At 50.4% G+C, this 18039-nt stretch overlaps 1 protein-coding gene across 1 annotated transcript; it reads right to left on the reverse strand.

The window, feature by feature from the left end:
• Positions 1–1096: 1096 nt before the first annotated feature.
• Positions 1097–17812, reverse strand: LOC128847916 (zinc finger protein 3-like). The gene is made up of 8 exons (XM_054047647.1): positions 17606–17812; positions 14988–15074; positions 9698–9931; positions 9061–9083; positions 8168–8283; positions 7830–7862; positions 6929–7042; positions 1097–5818 (listed from the first exon to the last, which is right to left on the reverse strand). The coding sequence occupies exons 1-8, from the start codon at positions 17810–17812 to the stop codon at positions 4998–5000; spliced, it is 1635 nt and encodes a 544-aa protein (XP_053903622.1). The 3' UTR covers positions 1097–4997.
• Between the last annotated feature and the right edge of the window lie 227 nt (positions 17813–18039).

The following is an 18039-nucleotide window of genomic DNA, read 5'->3' on the forward strand; positions in this document are numbered from 1 at the left end:
GGGGTGCATGGAAATACAATACCCGCACTGCTGGAACAGCATCACTGAAGCCATCCCTTTGAAGTCACCCGTGGAGCTAAGAAATGGAGTTTCTTCCTAGACACTATTATGCATCCATACCCAAATTACTGGATCACATGAACAAAACTGTGGCTAGGCAACTGTTACCGCCTGAGGTGGTTATTAACTATGATCCTGTTGGTAGAAAAATTAGACTTAAATCCTCTGAGGGCACTTGTTTTATCTACCAGTGGGGAGCTAGCCAGTATATTGGGATTGTTCTCTGACGGTAGTATAAAAAAAATCCCCTTCTCAGCAGACATTGCAGGGAGTTTCAGAGGAGTATTGGTTGGGATGTTTGTGCTGCTGGGAGTCAGAGGAGTGAGGGGAAATGTGGAAGGGGTTGGTACAGTGCAGGGAAGAGAGGGGTGTGGGGCCACAGTTGTGCAATGGAGGGTACTGGGGGCTTCGTCTCTGTCTTCTCCAAACCCGCACATCCATGACTGTCCCCCACATCTGCCATCCCCATCAAGAAATGGCCCCACCAGCTCCATGCTGCTCCTGGCACCGTTCCTGCATCCTCACCCCAGCTCCTTCACTTGCAGCACTCACAATGATGCTCTTTTCTCCAAGGGGAGGCCAGTTGGGGATGGACAACCAGACTGGACAGGCAAAGGGACGGGAGACAAAAAGACGATGCAGGGGCGGTGTAATGACTAACATGCAGCCAGGGAATTCTGTGGCCAGGATAATCATTGCTAAGGTGCTAGAGCCTGGGGAGGGGGAGAGGTGGACTCTGGTATGTGGGGGTGCTGAAAAAATATTTTTTATAATTAATTGCCCCAAAACTTAATTAGTGCAGAGTTAAGATTGCTCAGTGTGGTGCCTGGTGAACTTCCAGAATGTGGAGAGTGGCTAAACTGAAACCTCTAAAAATCAGGCAATACAAAGCGAAGGTACATGCCACCCCAGCAGCGCCATCTCCTTGAGTGATGTCCCAACGCACCACTAACACACTAGCATTCTGCCCTAGCGCTTTGGGAACCAGGGCACATGAATATGCCTGTGGAGATGAGGATGTGCAACAAATATTTTATTATGAATTTACTTTGAAAAAGAGAAACCAATAGAGGGAAAGACTTCCATGAGACAGAGGCTACGTACTCACTACGGGGAGGGAGGGTCGATTTAAGATACGCAAATTTGCGTAGCTGAATTCGACGTATCGGAGCCGACTTACCCCGCTGTGAGGACGGCGGCAAATCGACCTCCGCGGCTCCCCCGTCGACGGCGCTTACTTCTACCTCCCCTGGTGGAGTACAAGCGTCGATTCGGGGATCGAATGTTGCGTCCCTACGAGATGCGATAATTCAATCCCCGAGAGATCGATTTCTACCCACCGATTCAGGCGGGTAGTGTGGACGTAGCCATAATAGACTCCACAAAATCTGCACTTCCAGAAGAACAAGACCTCGCCCAGCCCCCATCCAGAAATATGGAGAAAAATCCCTCCCAGGGCAGTTAAGGAATCATCCTAGTATGTGACAACATGAGCTGGAGCCCCTCCCTGAAAACTGGGACAAGGGAATCCAGCTACAGTCCTTCCTGTCTGCACAATAACCTCTCACTCAGACAAAGAGAGCAGGGAAAGAACTGGACAGTGTCAGATAATAAAAAAATACAGTTGTAACCAGAGAGTTGCACACTTCATTGCTTGTCGGCTGAGCTAACTGCACACAGTAGGGCAGTGGTCCCCAAGCTTTTGAGGGTCAGACCCCTCTCTTCCCCCTGTCCATGTCCCCCCCACAGCCAGGGCCAGGAGCGGGGCCGCAGCTCTCGGGGGGGGGAAAGAGGGGAATGCGGACGGGGCAAGGGGGCTGAGGCTGGGGCCGCAGCTGCGGATGGGTCTGTGGCTGGGAGCAGAACCGCAGCCGGGACCCCTGCCGGACGTGGAGCAGCAGCGAGACTGGGGCCGAGGTCAGGTGCAGGGCCGGGAGCCAGGGCCGCAGCCAGAGCAGAGCTGGGGGCGGGATGGGGCTGGGTGATGCTCCCTCTCCATCCTCCATGGGAGCTGGACTGGCCCACTGCACCCGCCCGAACATTCCTCCATGCCCCCCGGGCGGGGCCCACCCCACAGTTTGGGGACCTCTGCACTAGGGGATCCTTGCATCATTCTATTCCCCCTGCAAGTTCCATGTGTGCCTCCCTCCCATCGCCTCTATTTCAGGTTCCCCCATTCCTCCCACCCCCATGCCAAGGGCTCCAGGGGCTCCCATTTTCCCCTCAACATTTTAATCTCTGCTAGGACTATGGGGCTGAGATGCGGGGTGTTGCTAGCTGGAAGGTATCAATGGTTGCCATCAATGAGATTGTAACATCACTCCTGAGTTGCGGAAGGCAGGTGAGAGTATTGTTGTCCTGTGGCTGCACTGACTCTTCCAGACCCTCCAGTGCACTAATACTATCCCCCATGACTGGAAGAAGGGTGTTGTTCTGGCTCAAACTTTGGTGGCACAAATAAGATGGCCAGAGATGGATATAAACTGAATATACAGCTAGACCACCTTAAGCATCTAGCCAGAGATCAATCTGAGTGGCTCTCAATTTCCAAGAAGGCCACATTCCTTTGGGATTTGCCATGATCAACCAGTTCTTTGAACTACAGACAATTGGAGACTCAGTAGGGTTTGGCCCAATTGGATGCAGTGTTCAAAAGTTATCGCATTACATCCAGATAAATGGAGAAATACCATCAAATTGATTGTTGGTCCTCTCTTTCCTCAGCCAGATAAGGACCTTTCCCTGCTCAGGTATCTGCATCCTTCTTAACACACAGTAGCGATGTTGCATGATTCCCTGGGAGGTGGGAATGCAGCAATTACAGATGCATCATGCTGTTGTCAGTCCTGAGGAAAATCTTCACTTCTGTGTTAATGTCTTGAATTAACGAAGCACTTTTGCGAAGGTTGCGATATTCACAGTGTGACTTGAGACCTCATTGTTCCGTGATTGACCAGATCTTTACTGTGAGACAGCTTTGTGAGAAGACGGCTGAACTTAATAAGCCATGCACAGCCATGTGCAGATTTCCGCCAGCATTTTGATTCAGTGCACTGAGCGAGGCTGTAGGATCTGATGAGGTGACTCGGCATCCCTGGGTATCCTTGACAGAAGAGCTCCGTCATGGAAGGGAAAGCTGAGTTGGAGTCAATAGCAGATACAGAGCATGGTGTCCTATATCTATGCAAGTTCAACAAGGCTGAGTTCTGACACCATCATTGTTCAGTGTCAACAACTGATCGGTTGACAAATAAGCTTGAGGAGGCAGAAGTGGGTGGAATTGAGCTGAATACCACTCCTCTTTGAGATCTCAAATACATCAATGCCATTGTCTTGCTGGCTCGGTCTCAACTGCACATTGGTATGGTTATTAATCCCCAGTGGCCTCCAGCTCCAGATTGCAACCAGCTCAGTATTAACCTGTCCAGACAGGAGACTGAGCAAGTGGCAACTGTCAAATATTTGGCCAGTGTCATGGACAGGGCTGCAGGATGCTCAAAAGATGGCACTTATACAGTAGTGGTGGTCGCCGTGTTTCGGGCCTTTCAGCAGCCTTTGTGTGGAGGTTGTGTCATCAAGCTTGCTACGAAACTGTGGCTCTAAAAAAGCATGGCTCTATTAATTCTATTGTATGGAAGTGGGCGCTGAGGAAGACTGAAGAACATCACATTCTCGTCATCTGCATCAACTGCTTCCGATCCAGTGGCAGGACAAGATCAGAGATGAGGCTATTTGAAGCCAAACCCAGCAACCACCTCCAACAGGTTTGGTTTTAGTGGCTTTCTTGGTGTGGACATATTATTAGAAAGGAAGACCAATGAGTTCCAAAGTGTGTGTATGAAAGAATGCCACTACACAGACAAGGATCACATGGGCACCAAAATCTTTGGTGGCACAAATAAGATGGCCAGCGGTGGATATAAACTGAATAGACCACCTTCAGCACCTAGCCAGAGATCAATCCGAGTGGCTCTCAATTTCCAAGAAGGCCACATTCCTTTGGGATTTGCCATGATCAACCAGTTCTTTGATCTACAGACATTTGGAGACTCGGTAGGGTTCGGCCCAATTGGATGTGGTGTTCAAAAGTTATCGCATTACATCCATATAAACAGAGAAATGCCATCAAATTGACTGTCGGGCCTCTCTTTCCTCAGCCAATTAAGGACCTTTCCCTGTTCTGGTACCTGCATCCTTCTTAACACCCAATAATTAGTGCGGTTGCATGGTTCCCTGGGAGATGGGAGACTAATAGCGGGAATGGGAGGAACAGATGCACAAAGAGGAGGGGAGGAACTGAGCTGGTTATGGAACCTAGCATTCCAGCCTCCCACTTCCACCCTCCACTCTAATCTAGACCTCACACCCTTCTCAGAGCTGGGATCTGAACCTAGGAGTCCAGAGTTGCAATTCCCCCTGCTCTCACTATTACACAATACTGCCCTCACCGGAACTGCACAATCCCCCAAAGAGCCCCACCTCTCCAGGGAATCTCCACCTCAAATCCCCCCAATCTCCAGCAACTGCCTGTGTCTGGAGAGATGTACAATACACTGAACATGATGCTAAAATTCAGCAACTTCTGATCAGCATCTCTTACCACCTGGTAACTACAGACCCACCAGGCCCGTCACTGCTTCCCTGAATAATGTGCCTCTGCCCCTGCCCAAGAGGCCTTAGGAGCTGCCGACATGTCTCCGAGACAAACTGCAAGGGAGTTTTAGTTTACCTCTTCTCTAAATTGGAAAGTGTGTGTGGAACCCACAGAAATGTCTCCCCCTTGATTCCATCACCTGCTCCTCCCAGACCCTGATATGACCCATCTCCCCAGTAGTACCTAGTGCTCCCTCCTATTCTGGCCTCCATCACCATCCACTGGAACCCAAACCATGTAGCCACCTACTGTCCCACCCAGATCCACCCTCAAATGAAGCAAATTATAATTTGTTGCAGGTGGGCACAGACCCATTGCCCCACACTGAGAGCTCCCATCTTCTGTGGACTTTTTGATGGGAAATTAGAGCAACCTTCGCTTTGTAGCTTTTCTCACAATCAGGACATGTGTAGGGTCTCTCTCCCGTGTGTGTTCTCTGATGAACAACCAGGTGTGAGCTCTGAATGAAACTTTCCCCACAATCAGCACAGTTATAAGGTTTTACTCCGGTGTGGATTCTCTGATGAACAGTGCGGTTTGATTTTGAACTGAAGCTTTTCCCACAGTCGGGGCATTTATAGGGTCTCTCTCCCAAGTGGATTCTCTGATGTGAAATAAGGTTTGAGCACCGCGTGAATCTGTCCCCACACTCACAGCAGGGATAAGGTTTCTGACCCGAGTGCGTTGTCTGGTGCGAAATGAGGTGTGACCTCCGAGTGAAGGTTTTCCCACAGTCACTGCACATAAATGGTTTCTCTCCTGTGTGCAGTTTCAGATGTCTAGTAAGGTTTGATTTGTGATTGAACTTTTTCCCGCACTCAACACATTCATGCTGTTTCTTTTTAGTGCCGATTCTCAGCTGGATCACTGTTTCATTGAGATCCTCCGAGCCTTCCCCTCGGGGAGTGGATTTACCCTGCATCTTCCCTTGGCAGTTTTCCTGCTGCCTTTCTGACCTGCGCCAACTCTCATGGGCTTCTTCCAGATCAGGACTCTGGGAAACATTCGCTTTGGATATTCCTGATACCGTCCCATGAGGTTCCACTCGCTTGGGACCTTCCTGCTGTGGATTCTCCTCATCATTCCCACTCACCGTTCCATCACCTGCTGGGACAGAGAGAATCCAGACAGGAGTCAGTCCCTGTGCTGGAGGACAGGGAACCTCAGAAAGGGGAACAGGAAAGGGAGGAACAAACCCAAATATCTGCTGGGGAAATTTAAAAACCAGGAGCTGAATTCCACCCCATCCCTACCTTTCCCAGAAGACAGAGAGAGGAGGGGACCAGTTATGCTTCCACATTCCATGAGAACACTCAGTGGGCCAGGTTTCAGTCATGATGGGTGGGAAGCCATGAATGATATCTACCAGGAAGCTATGTCACCAATCTTCATCTGTAGGGCCCTACCAAATTCACTGTCCATTTTGGTCAATTTCACTGTTAGAGGATTTTAAAAATGGTAAATTTCATTATTTCAGCTATTTAAATCTGAAATTTCACGGCATTGTAATTGTAGGGGTCCTGACCCAAAAATAGGATGACCAGATGTCCTGATTTTATAGGGACAGTCTCGATTTTTGGAGCTTTTTCTTTCTTTTTCTATTACCCCCCACCCATCCTGATTTTTCACACTTGCTATCTGGTCACCCTACCCAAAAAGGAGTTGCGTGTGTGTGTGTGGGCAGGGGGGTTTGCAAAGTTATTGTAGGGGAGGGGTTGCAGTACTACTACTCCTACTTCTGTGCTGCTGCTGGCAGCGGTGCTGCCTTCAGAGCTGAGCAGCTGGAGAATGGGAGGCTGCTGGCTGGGAGCCCAGCTCTGAAGGCAGAGCCGCTGCCAGCAGCAGCGCAGAAGTAAGGGTAGCATAGTATGGTATCCTGCCCAACTCTGAAGTCAGCACAGAAGTAAGGGTGGCAATACCGTGACCCCCTAAAATAACCTTGTGACCCTCCTGAAACTCCCTTTTGGATCAGGACACCCAATTTGAGAAACACTGGTCTCCCCCCATGAAATCTGTGTAGTATAGGGTAAAAGCACACAAAAGACCAGATTTCATGGTCCGTGACGTGTTTTTCATGGCTGTGAATTTGTTAGGGCCCTCTTCATCTAGGTGAGGTGAGGCAGAACTGGATGAGCATTCCGGGCCTTTGTGGGAATTCCAGCTGTTTACAGCAATGACAGATGGTTTTGCCAATCTGTGTGACTCATTCCTCACCTGTGCAGATGTTTCTCAGGATCTCTCTTTCCTTGGAGCACTGGAGATCTGGTACCCAGGGTTCTTTGCCCCATTCCACCCGGGCAATCATGTCAGGTTTTGGAATTAGAAAACCTGTTCCAGGGAAAGAAAACATGTGAGTCTAGGGTTTTACAGAGTTGTTTCCAGATGTGCTGGCTGGGTGGGCACACTTGTATAAACCAAACAGATGGGCAAATGTTCCTGGAAATCTTTTGGGGGAAGTCAGATGTTTCCTGGATGATGTGCTGTTGCTCCAGCAGAAGATCTAGGGATCTCCACAAATCAGGTAATTTTATAACTCTGGCAGAGCACAGCTGTGCAACCTCTTCCCCGTTCCTAACAGTGCTGACGACAGAACTCTTGCCAGCCAGAGAGCTACTCCTGGGAAGGGAGGGAGACATGAAGTCTCGATTTATGTGAGTGTGTACCCATGTTTAATAACACAGAGAGGCATCTACCACCCAGCCTCTCCCTCGGAAGCAATGGGGATGGATTATTCTCTGCATTGTCTCTGAATCTCCTCTCCCATGGGAGAGAGTGTGGGGGAGACAATCTTTCTCACAAGGGTTCTGGGGGCTATGGGGCGGGAATGTCAGAAAATGCCTCCCCCTCAGAGTTTGCACCCAGGGAGGAACGTTCCCGATTCGCTAACATTTGAGAATGTTTTGCTTGTCTGGTTTGATGTGTGAAACGTTGACATTAACGGGGGGTCCCAGGTGTAGGTTATTAAAGCAGGAAGGTTTGAGATAGAGGTGCAAGGGGCCTGCTCAACCCCACCAGCCATGCCCATAGAAACGGCCTCCCTTCAGGCCTCCAATAATGTCCCTGGGGTTAAATCTCTGATGTCAGCCCCCACAGTCCATCAGAGAAAGGCACATACCTATGTCGCTGTCCAGCTCCAGTCGCATAGTCTCTAGGGGAAGGAGAGCACGAGAGAGGTAAGAATTCAGACCCCGGCATTCATGGGGATGTTCCAATTGGACGTTAATGTAACTGCACTTTTAATTATGAACTAGCAAGGCAGCCCAAGGCCAGCAATGCAGCCGCTGCAGACAGGGCAAGCCCCAGAGGGCTATTGCCATGGCAAAGGCCAGTTCACCCAAGCTGGGGAACACAAGATGGTGCCCGGGGTCAGTGATGTCACGAGAGCCGCCAACTCCTCTCCCGGGCGACTATTACTCTAACCAGAGGAGATGCCACCACGAGACTCCCATTTACCTTTGAATCCCTGCAGCAGCTCCAGCAGGATGGCACTTCTCTGAGAGAAATCCTCAAGTCTCTTCTCCAGCTTCACAAACCCAGACTCTGGCTTCTGCAGCGTCCTGTCCTCCCTGCTGGAGGAAGGCAGAGGGGTGGCAAAGGGGCCTGGTCCACAGCCCGAGCCCGGCAGCCCCCGAACTCTGGGGTTATAAGCTTTGTAGACTGAGATGGTGTCACCTGCCTTGAGCCCTGTGCCCAGAGCAAAATGGGACGTGGGAGACACCGAGGCAAGGAACGGTGGCCAGTTTGGGAGTTTTCTTTGAACTTGGTCCTTTCACACAAAGCCCCTAATACTTAAGCTAAAGGAGGAACCCCATTGGCAGTCAGATAGTAGCTGGCTTCTCTCCTTACAGAGGCAGCTGCCAGAGGCGTAGACATGGGTGGGCCGAGGCCCACCCACTTAGCATCCAGGCCCACCCAAATCTGAGCAGGGGTGTAGTGCTGCCACAGCGGCCCAGAGTGTCACTTGGGCACCTGAAATCCAGGCTGGAGCTATGCGCTCGCCCTTCAGAAATCTACGCTCCGGCAGCTCTGCCTTGCCGTTTTCTGAGCCGCCCCATGCACATGCCCAGCTTGGCATGTGAAACCCTGTGTCTGGGGGCACAAGGGATAGGAAGAGGGCGTGGCGTCGGGGGAGAAGCGAGCTAGCACCGTCTATCACTGCCCATCCACCCGCAAGTCAGGGCCCACCCATATTTCCACTCCTAGGTACGCCACTGGCAGCCACTCGGGGAAAGACATGACCATGCGCACCAAGGAGTGTGTCACACTCCACGGACCGGGGGCAGCTGTGTATTCAGTGTGGTTTCCAAGCCTAACTGACCATGAGGGAGACAGAGCCCAGAACTCACCTGCTCTCAGAGCTGCCCACACCCTAGAGAGAGAGAGAGAGAAAAAAGAGGCAGTCAGAGGATGTGTCCCAGGCTGGGGGAGGTCTCTGCTCCTGCAGGCAAGTCGCTATTGGAGTTTCAGATATTTGGGGAATTTCAGACACTCAGAGAGCAGTGGCCATCCCCTCCAGGTGGGATATTTACTCTCAGCAGCCCCCGGGGAACCCCTGCTGAGAGGTCCTCACTGGCAGCCCAGGCACTTCACAAGAAGAAAACATTTGTGACATTCAGCGTGAGCTTCACTTGGTGCTAAGAGCCCACACAAGCCCCTCTTCCCCACTCAACCCAGGGGCTGATCTGGGCTGACACCGGCCCTCTGCACTGGGAGGAATTTCACTCTCAAAGAATAAGGGCATATACACGTTTACAGGGCGGGACAGACAGTCTTGGGGTTACAGTGCCCAGGAGCCCTGGACTCCATTCCTGGCTCTGACAAAGACTCACTGTGTGACCTTGGGCAAGTCCCTGCCTCTCTTGGCATCTGTTTCCCCCCTGTGTAAAATGGGGATATGATCCCAACCCCACCTGTTTTGGGATCTAAGGCTGAGATGCTGCCATAGAATTGCTGTGCATTGTCATTGCAATAGCACAATCTCACCTGTACGGATTGGCTCAGTGGCTCCCGCCTGTTCTCTCCTCCCCTCTGATTGAACAGTTCACTGAGCAGAGAAATCTCCTGGGACAGCTCAGAGATGCTCTTGTCCCTTCTCTTGACAATGGCTCTGTCCAGCTTTTCCAGCTGGGACAGCAGCAGCTGCTCCTGCTTCTCCAGAAACCCACATAGATCCTTCCATTCGCAGAGGATCCTCTGTTTCTCGGCTTCCGTCTGTTTCTGCAATTACAGGGTAAGGGCGGCATGGTAACCAGGGGAATATCATACATTTGTCTCCCAGCAAGATGGGGGAGATATTGGCCAGAGCCAGGATCCCTTGTGGTGCATGATGGGAAGTTCACTTAGAACTGGAAGGATGGAGGGCTCAGGGCAGGGGAGAGCCGCATGTCGCTAATGACAATGGGATGGACTTTTCTTTCCACAACCTCATCAACTTGCACTGAGCCAAAATCTCCATCCAGTCAGCCCATGTTTTATCTCTTTTCGGTGCTCTACCTTCAAGATTTTAAGGTCAGGAGGGACCATTAGATCATCTAACGGTTTCATGTTCTCTCCACAAGTACTAGTGTGGAGAGTGGAGTAGATGATACATCTGAGGGAAGGGAGCAGAAGGAGACTCCACTGATTGGAAGGCATGAGATGCACTGTCCTAGGGATGGGGGTTCCAAGACCACCGCTCCTAAGAGAAGGAGGAGGGTGGTGGTGGTCGGGGACTCCCTCCTCAGGGGGACTGAGTCATCTATCTGCTGCCCCGACTGAGAAAACTGAAAGGTGTGCTGCTTGCCAGGAGCTAGGAGTCACGATGTGACGGAGAGACTGCCGAGACTCATCAAGCTCTCGGATCGCTACCCCTTCCTGCTTCTCCACGTGGGCACCAATGATACTGCCAAGAATGACCTTGAGCGAATCACTGCAGACTACGTGGCTCTGGGAAGAAGGATAAAGGAGTTTGAGGTGCAAGTGGTGTTCTCGTCCATCCTCCCTGTGCAGGGAAAAGGCCTGGGTAGAGACCGTCGAATTGTGGAAGTCAACGAATGGCTACGCAGGTGGTGTCGGAGAGAAAGCTTTGGATTCTTCGACCATGGGATGGTGTTGCAAGAAGGAGAAGTGCTAGGCAGAGACGGGCTCCACCTAACGAAGAGAGAGAAGAACATCTTCGCAAGCAGGCTGGCTAACCTAGTGAGGAGGGCTTTAAACTAGGTTAACCGGGGAAAGGAGACCAAAGCCCTGAGGTAAGTGGGGAAATGGGATACCAGGAGGAAGCACGAGCAGGAGAGTGCAAGAGGGGAGGACTCCTGTCTCAGACTGAGAAAGCGGGACAATCAGCGAGTTATCTTAAGTGCCTATACACAAATGCAAGAAGCCTGGGAAACAAGCAAGGAAAACTGGAAGTCCTGGCACAGTCAAGGAACTATGATGTCACTGAAATAACAGAGACTTGGTGGGATAACTCACATGACTGGAGTACTGTCATGGATGGATATAAACTGTTCAGGAAGGACAGGCAGGGCAGAAAAGGTGGGGGAGTTGTGTTGTATGTAAGAGAGGAGTATGACAGCTCAGAGCTCCGGTATGAAACTGCAGAAAAACCTGAGAGTCTCTGGATTAAGTTTAGAAGTGTGAGCAACAAGGGTGATGTCGTGGTTGGAGTCTGCTATAGACCACCAGACCAGGGGGATGAGGTGGACAGGCTTTCTTCCGGCAACTAGCACAAGTTACTAGATCGCAGGCCCTGGTTCTCATGGGAGACTTTAATCACCCTGATATCTGCTGGGAGAGCAATACAGCGGTGCACAGACAATCCAGGAAGTTTTTGGAAAGTGTAGGGGACAATTTCCTGGTGCAAGTGCTTGAGGAACCAACTAGGTGCAGAGCTCTTCTAGACCTGCTGCTCACAAACCGGGAAGAATTATTAGGGGAAGCAAAAGTGGATGGGAACCTGGGAGGCAGTGACCATGAGATGGTCGGGTTCAGGATCCTGACACAAGGAAGAAAGGAGAGCAGCGGAATAAGGACCCTGGACTTCAGAAAAGCAGACTTTGACTCCCTCAGGGAACTGATGGGCAGGATCCCATGGGAGATTAACATGAGGGGGAAAGGAGTCCAGGAGAGCTTGGTTTTTTTTAAAGAATCCTTATTGAGGTTGCAGGAAAAAACCATCCCGATGTGTAGAAAGAATAATAAATATGGCAGGCAACCAGCTTGGCTAAACAGTGAAATCCTTGCTGATCTTAAATGCAAAAAAGAAGCTTACAAGAAGTGGAAGATTGGACAAATGACCAGAGAGGAGTATAAAAATATTGCTCAGGCATGCAGGAGTGAAATCAGGAAGGCCAAATCACACTTGGAGTTGCAGCTAGCAAGAGATGTTCAGAGTAACAAGAAGGGTTTCTTCAGGTATGTTAGCAACAAGAAGAAAGTCAAGGAAAGTGTGGGCCCCTTCCTGAACGAGGGAGGCAACCTAGTGACAGAGGATGTGGAAAAAGCTAATGTACTCAATGATTTTTTTGCCTCTGTCTTCACGAACAAGGTCAGCTCCCAGACTGCTGCACTGGGCAGCACAATATGGGGAGAAGGTGACCAGCCCTCTGTGGAGAAAGAAGTGGTTCGGGACTATTTAGAAAAACTGGACGAGCACAAGTCCATGGGGCTGGATGTGCTGCATCCGAGGGTGCTAAAGGAGTTGGCGGATGTGATTGCAGAGCCATTGGCCATTATCTTTGAAAACCCATGGCGATCGAGGGAGGTCCCGGATGACTCGAAAAAGGCTAATGTAGTGCCCTTCTTTAAAAAAGGGAAGAAGGAGGATCCAGGGAACTACAGTCTAATCAGCCTCACCTCAGTCCCTGGAAAAATCATGGAGCAGGTCCTCAAGGAATCAATTCTGAAACACTTACAGGAGAGGAAAGTGATCAGGAACAGTCAGCATGGATTCACCAAGGGGAAGTCATGCCTGACCAACCTAATTGCCTTCTATGATGAGATAACTGGCTCTGTAGATGAAGGGAAAGCAGTGGATGTGTTATTCCTTGACTTTAGCAAAGCTTTTGATATGGTCTCCCACAGTATTTTTGCCAGCCAGTTAAAGAAGTATGGGCTGGATGAATGGACTATAAGGTGGATAGAAAGCTGGCTAGATTGTCGGGCTCAATGGGTAGTGATCAACGGCTCCATGTCTAGTTGGCAGCCGGTTTCAAGCGGAGTGCCCCAAGGGTCGGTCCTGGGGCCGGTTTTGTTCAATATCGTCATTAATGATCTGGAGGATGGCGTGGATTGCACTCTCAGCAAGTTTGCAGATGACACTAAACTGGGAGGAGTGGTAGAAATGCTGGAGGGTAGGGATAGGATACAGAGGGACCTAGACAAATTAGAGGATTGGGCCAAAAGAAACCTGATGAGGTTCAACAAGGACAAGTGCAGAATCCTGCACTTAGGACGGAAAAATCCCTGGCACTGTTACAAACTAGGGACCAAGTGGCTAGGCAGCAGTTCTGCAGAAAAGGACCTAGGTGTTACAGTGGATGAGAAGCTGGATCTGAGTCAACAGTGTGCCCTTGTTGCTAAAAAGGTTAACGGCATTTTGGGCTGTATAAATAGGGGCATTACCAGCAGATCGAGGGATATGATCCTTCCCCTCTATTCGACATTGGTGAGGCCTCATCTGGAGAACTGTGTCCAGTTTTGGGCCCCACACTACAAGAAGGATGTGGAAAAATTGGAAAGAGTGCAGTGGAGAGCAAGAAAAATGATGGGGGCTGGAGCACATGAGTTATGAGGAGAGGCTGAGGGAACTGGGATTGTTTAGTCTCCAGAAGAGAAGAATGAGGGAGGATTTGATAGCTGCTTTCAACTACCTGAAAGCGGGTTCCAAAGAGGATGGATCTAGACTGTTCTCAGTGGTACCAGATGACAGAACAAGGAGTAATGGTCTCAAGTTGCAGTGGGGGTGGTTTAGGTTGGATATTAGGAAAAAAAATTTCACTAGGAGGGTGGTGAAGCACTGGTATGAGTTACCTAGGGAGGTGGTGGAATCTCCTTCCTTAGAGGTTTTTAAGGTCAGGCTTGACAAAGCCCTGGCTGGGATGATTTAGTTGGGATTAGGTCCTGCTTTGAGCAGGGGGTTGGACTAGATGACCTCCTGAGGTCCCTTCCAACCCTGATATTCTATGATTCTAAGATCTAGACCAGTGGTTCTCAACCCGCAGCCCGTGGGCTGCTTAAGGCCCAATCAGCACACAGCTGCGGCCAGTCACGCAGGGTTTACAATGGAGCTGTGCCCATATTCAGAAAGGGCCCCGGCACCCAGACTGTAGCCCCAACCCATACTCTGCCCACACTTCATTCTGAGGCCCCGCCCCTGCTCGGCCTCTTCCCCCCCGAGGCCCAGCCCATCACTCGCTCCTCTCCACCACCTCCCATCCTCACCGCCTGCTCCCTCCTCTCTGCCTCCTCCGCCCCGTGTGAGCAGTGGGGAGGGCCTCAGGGCAGAGCACAGGTGGAATTGGGGGCAGGGCCACAGTCCGGGCACCAGGGCCCACAAAAGATTAATCCAGCCCTGGCCTCAGGGACATATAGGTAGTATATATATATATATATATATATATATATATATATATATATATATATATATATAGTGGATGCGGCCCACATAACACATAGAGAGCAGCAAGTGCAGCCCACAATGGTAAATAGGTTGAAAACCACAGATCTAGCTGATCTCCGGTATATCACACATTGTCCAATTTCAAACCAGTGACTCCTGTATTGAACCCAACAACCGGTATCTGACTAAAGCAGGTCTTCCAGAAGGCATCCGCTCTGGATTGGAAGGAATCAAAAGATGGAGAATCCACCGTTTCCCTTGGTAGTTTGTCCTACTGGTTAATCACGCTCACATTTTTATAAAAGTGTCTTATTTCTAATTTGAATTTGTCTGGCTTCAGCTTCCAGCCATGGTTCTTGTTATGCTTTTCTCTGACAGATGAATGAGCCCTTCAGGATCCAGTATTTTCTTCCTGTGGAGGCACTGAGCCTGTCACATCTGAACAGCTTGGGCTGGGGTCTTTCTGGGCCAAGACGCAGACAGACGCTTTCCTGCATGTCAGCCACTCTGAGGGCATCACATTACCCAACACCTGCCCAATCCTGCCCTGCTCCCTGGGCTGCAATGGGGATGGTTCCCTGACTGGGCTGGCAGGACAAGCCGTGTGTTGCCATGTCACTCAGGGTACTCTGATACCAGGCAAGCCTTAGGGAAGGGTTTCTGGTCACCTACCAGCAGCTTCTCACTTTGCATCTCCTCATCAGCTTTGGTTTCTTCTCTCTCTTTTATCAGACAGGCCAGCCGCTCTTGTGACATATCCTGGAAGAAGCGGGGGTGGGAGCCAGGTGTAAGAGGGTTTGATTTTACAGACAGTGTCACAGTTGCCAGATTTCAGGGACCTCTCTGCCCCACAGTATCCCTGGCACACACTCACACAGATCCTAGGTAAGTATTTGGCCCTTAGCTTTCTTGCTTTAAAGCACTGATACTCAGACTGAGGCTCGAGAACCGCAAGCGGCTCTTCAATGTATCTCCTGTGGCTCTTTGCAGCACATGATAGTAAAACACTGTGTGATTTCATTATTAACCAATCTAAGTTATTAACCAATCAGGATGCTTTTATTCTGTTATTAACCAATGATATTATTAACTTGCACTAAGTTATTAACTTATTTGCTTTGAGAATTATATATATATATAAGACTATCCTTGAATCGCAGGATGATTGTCATATAATTGCGGCTGTGTTGCAGACAAGACATGGAAAATTGCAGAAAAGTAATAATGGACCTTTATTAATTGCAGTAACTTGGAAAAGCCGGCTGACAGCAGAAGCCCTGGCCACCCATAGCTGATAGAGGGAGTCTTGGCTGCCTGGGGCTGACAGCTGGAGCCCTGCCATGCGTGGGGATGACACCCGGAGCCCCGGCCGCCCAGGACTGTCAGTGAGGCTGACTGTTAAAAGGTAACATACATACACCTGAATTCAGCATTAAAATTGTAGTGGAAGTCTAATATTGTGGGATCCACAATTTCCGTAAAATCATAAATTAAGTAGGGATATATATATAATATTTCCCCTGTCATGCTGTTTAAATATGACTATATAGTACTCTAGTAAATGAAACAATGAATTCACACAACTGTGGCTCTTTTGGTTAATAGTGATCACTAATTTGGCTCCTAAACCATTGACTATCACTGCTTTAAAGCTACAGCAGATGGGAGAGGGGATGGCAATCAGGGGGCTGGATTGTCCATACAGAAACAGAGAGAACTGGAAGTAGTAATGATACAGCACAAAAGCACAGCTCCAAAACCCGCCAACCCTCCCCTCCTCAACATTCCCCCACCCCAGTTCCATCCTTCCCAACTCCCTGACATGCCCCCAAGACCAGCTCCAAATATTGCCACACACCCCAAATATTCTCCAGAGACCCTGGGTGCACACCATCAATGTATCCCACATCCCCATCACCCCGAAGCCAAATACCCCCCCAACCAAAATCCCAGCTCTTAAAACCCCCACATGTTCAATTCCCCCCCCCCCCCCCCACCACCTGTACTCACATCCTGGCTCCAGGCAAACACCCCCACATAAAGATGATCCACTGTGAATATCTGCTTACTTTCAGAGGTGGTGGGAGGGGCTGAGACTTAGCACCATGCTCTGCAGTAGTCATTGGGCTATAGCTCCCCGCCTGCATCTCCCAACCCCAGGCTCAGTCTCTTCCTGGTTCAGTCACACTCACCCTGCAGCAAGGGCTGTTCTTTCTAGTTTGTGACCTGCGCCCATCGCCCATCACGTCTCACCTTAGTGCCTTGGGTCATTCCCCCTTCTGGGCCCCATGGGGGGAACTCAGGGTCCCTGGGGCAAACCACGGAGATGGGTTCCTGATCCCCTTGGCAGGACAGTGTCAGCACTTCCCTGGGTCTACCTCATGTCCCACTTCTTCTCGCTCCTCTCCCCCACCCCATGCACTGAGCTGCCTGATGATTCCCGTATGGCCAGCTCTTCTGATTTATTCAAGTCTCATGATATATTGTGATTTTTCCCCTAAGGCCCCAGAACCTGGAGTCGTGTGAGTACACCAGACTCTCAACTTTCACTTTCTACAAAAATTAAGTTTCTCATCTTTATGGTTGCAATTAAAAAGCATCAATATGGTGAACCCTCAAGGCTCAAAAGCCAGAAAGAAAATAAAAAAGGGTGACCATACATTCTGTTTTGGCCAGAACAGTCCCCTTTTTTAAGCCGTGTCCCGCCCATCCCAACCTTTTTGGCAAAAATGGGCATTTGTCCCGTTTGCTCTTGCCTGCTTGATCAGATGGAAAGAGCAAATGGGACAAATGCTCACTTTTGTCAAAAAAGTGGGATGCGGCGGAACATGTGATGGGGAGGCAAGGCTCAGGCAGGGGGCAGGCGAGCAGCGAAGCCAGCCTCGAGCGGGGACGGGGGGTGGGGGGAGGCAGGGCTCAGGCGGGTAGCTGGAGTCAGCACCGTGCCATCTCCCATTTTCCCTTTGGGAAATATGGTCACCCTAAAATAAAGAGATTTCCACATGTGTTGTTGGGTTTTTTTTTTTAATCTCATGATTCTTAAACCAATCTCCTGATTCTCGAATGCTTCAGTGGGCAATAGCGTCATCCCCACCATGCTCCACGGAGCATTCTGCAGGGAACTTTGGAGGAGGAGCCAGGGCTCCACAGGAAGGAAGCCTATGGCAGCAGTCAGTCTGTGTGCACATGGCTAGCATGCCAGCTACAGTTGCAGCACTTCTGTAAATACTTCTCTGCCAAAGCGCTAGCTCGGTTTTACAAGCCTGGAGTCCAGCTCACGTTATTATTACCCAGTATGTGGCACATGAAACATGCAGGACGGGCTTCTGGCATCTAGGACAGGAAGGGCTCCACTCCGGCTCCTCCAGGGGGTCTGAGTTGCAGGCCCGCGGGCAGATGTTGTGCCCGCAGCTGGCATCTATGAAATATTCCAGGCACACGGGGCAGGAGGAGAGCGTATCTTCCAGGCTCGGCACTGGGCTCCCGTTACCGGCCATGGCCGCTCCGCACATACAAAGGGCTCTAGTCTCTGCTTGGGTTGGGGGAGGGAGGGGGTGGAGGCGAGGTTGTGGTGGGAAATGGAGAGGCGTCTCCTCGCCCGGGATTGGCTCATGTCCTGGGAGCCCCCGCCAGGGTCTTTGTGACACGGGAGCATTGAGACAAAATTCAGCCTGGATGGGAGAGAAAACACCCAGATCCCAGGCAGCCGGGTCTGCAGATCCAT

The sequence above is a fragment of the Malaclemys terrapin genome, chromosome 13 (genome assembly GCF_027887155.1).
Source record: "Malaclemys terrapin pileata isolate rMalTer1 chromosome 13, rMalTer1.hap1, whole genome shotgun sequence".
NCBI lineage: Eukaryota > Metazoa > Chordata > Testudines > Emydidae > Malaclemys > Malaclemys terrapin.

What these genes read in the sequence shown, in the direction of transcription:
- LOC128847916 (XM_054047647.1), bottom strand. Translation starts at nt 17,812, where the DNA reads ATGGCCGGTAACGGGAGCCCAGTGCCGAGCCTGGAAGATACGCTCTCC. An exon ending in TTTCATGTGCCACATACTGG is followed by an intron (nt 15,075 to 17,605) that starts GTAATAATAACG and finishes CGCTTCTTCCAG; the next exon opens with GATATGTCACAAGAGCGGCT. An exon ending in GCTGCTGCAGGGATTCAAAG is followed by an intron (nt 7,863 to 8,167) that starts GTAAATGGGAGT and finishes TCCTTCCCCTAG; the next exon opens with AGACTATGCGACTGGAGCTG.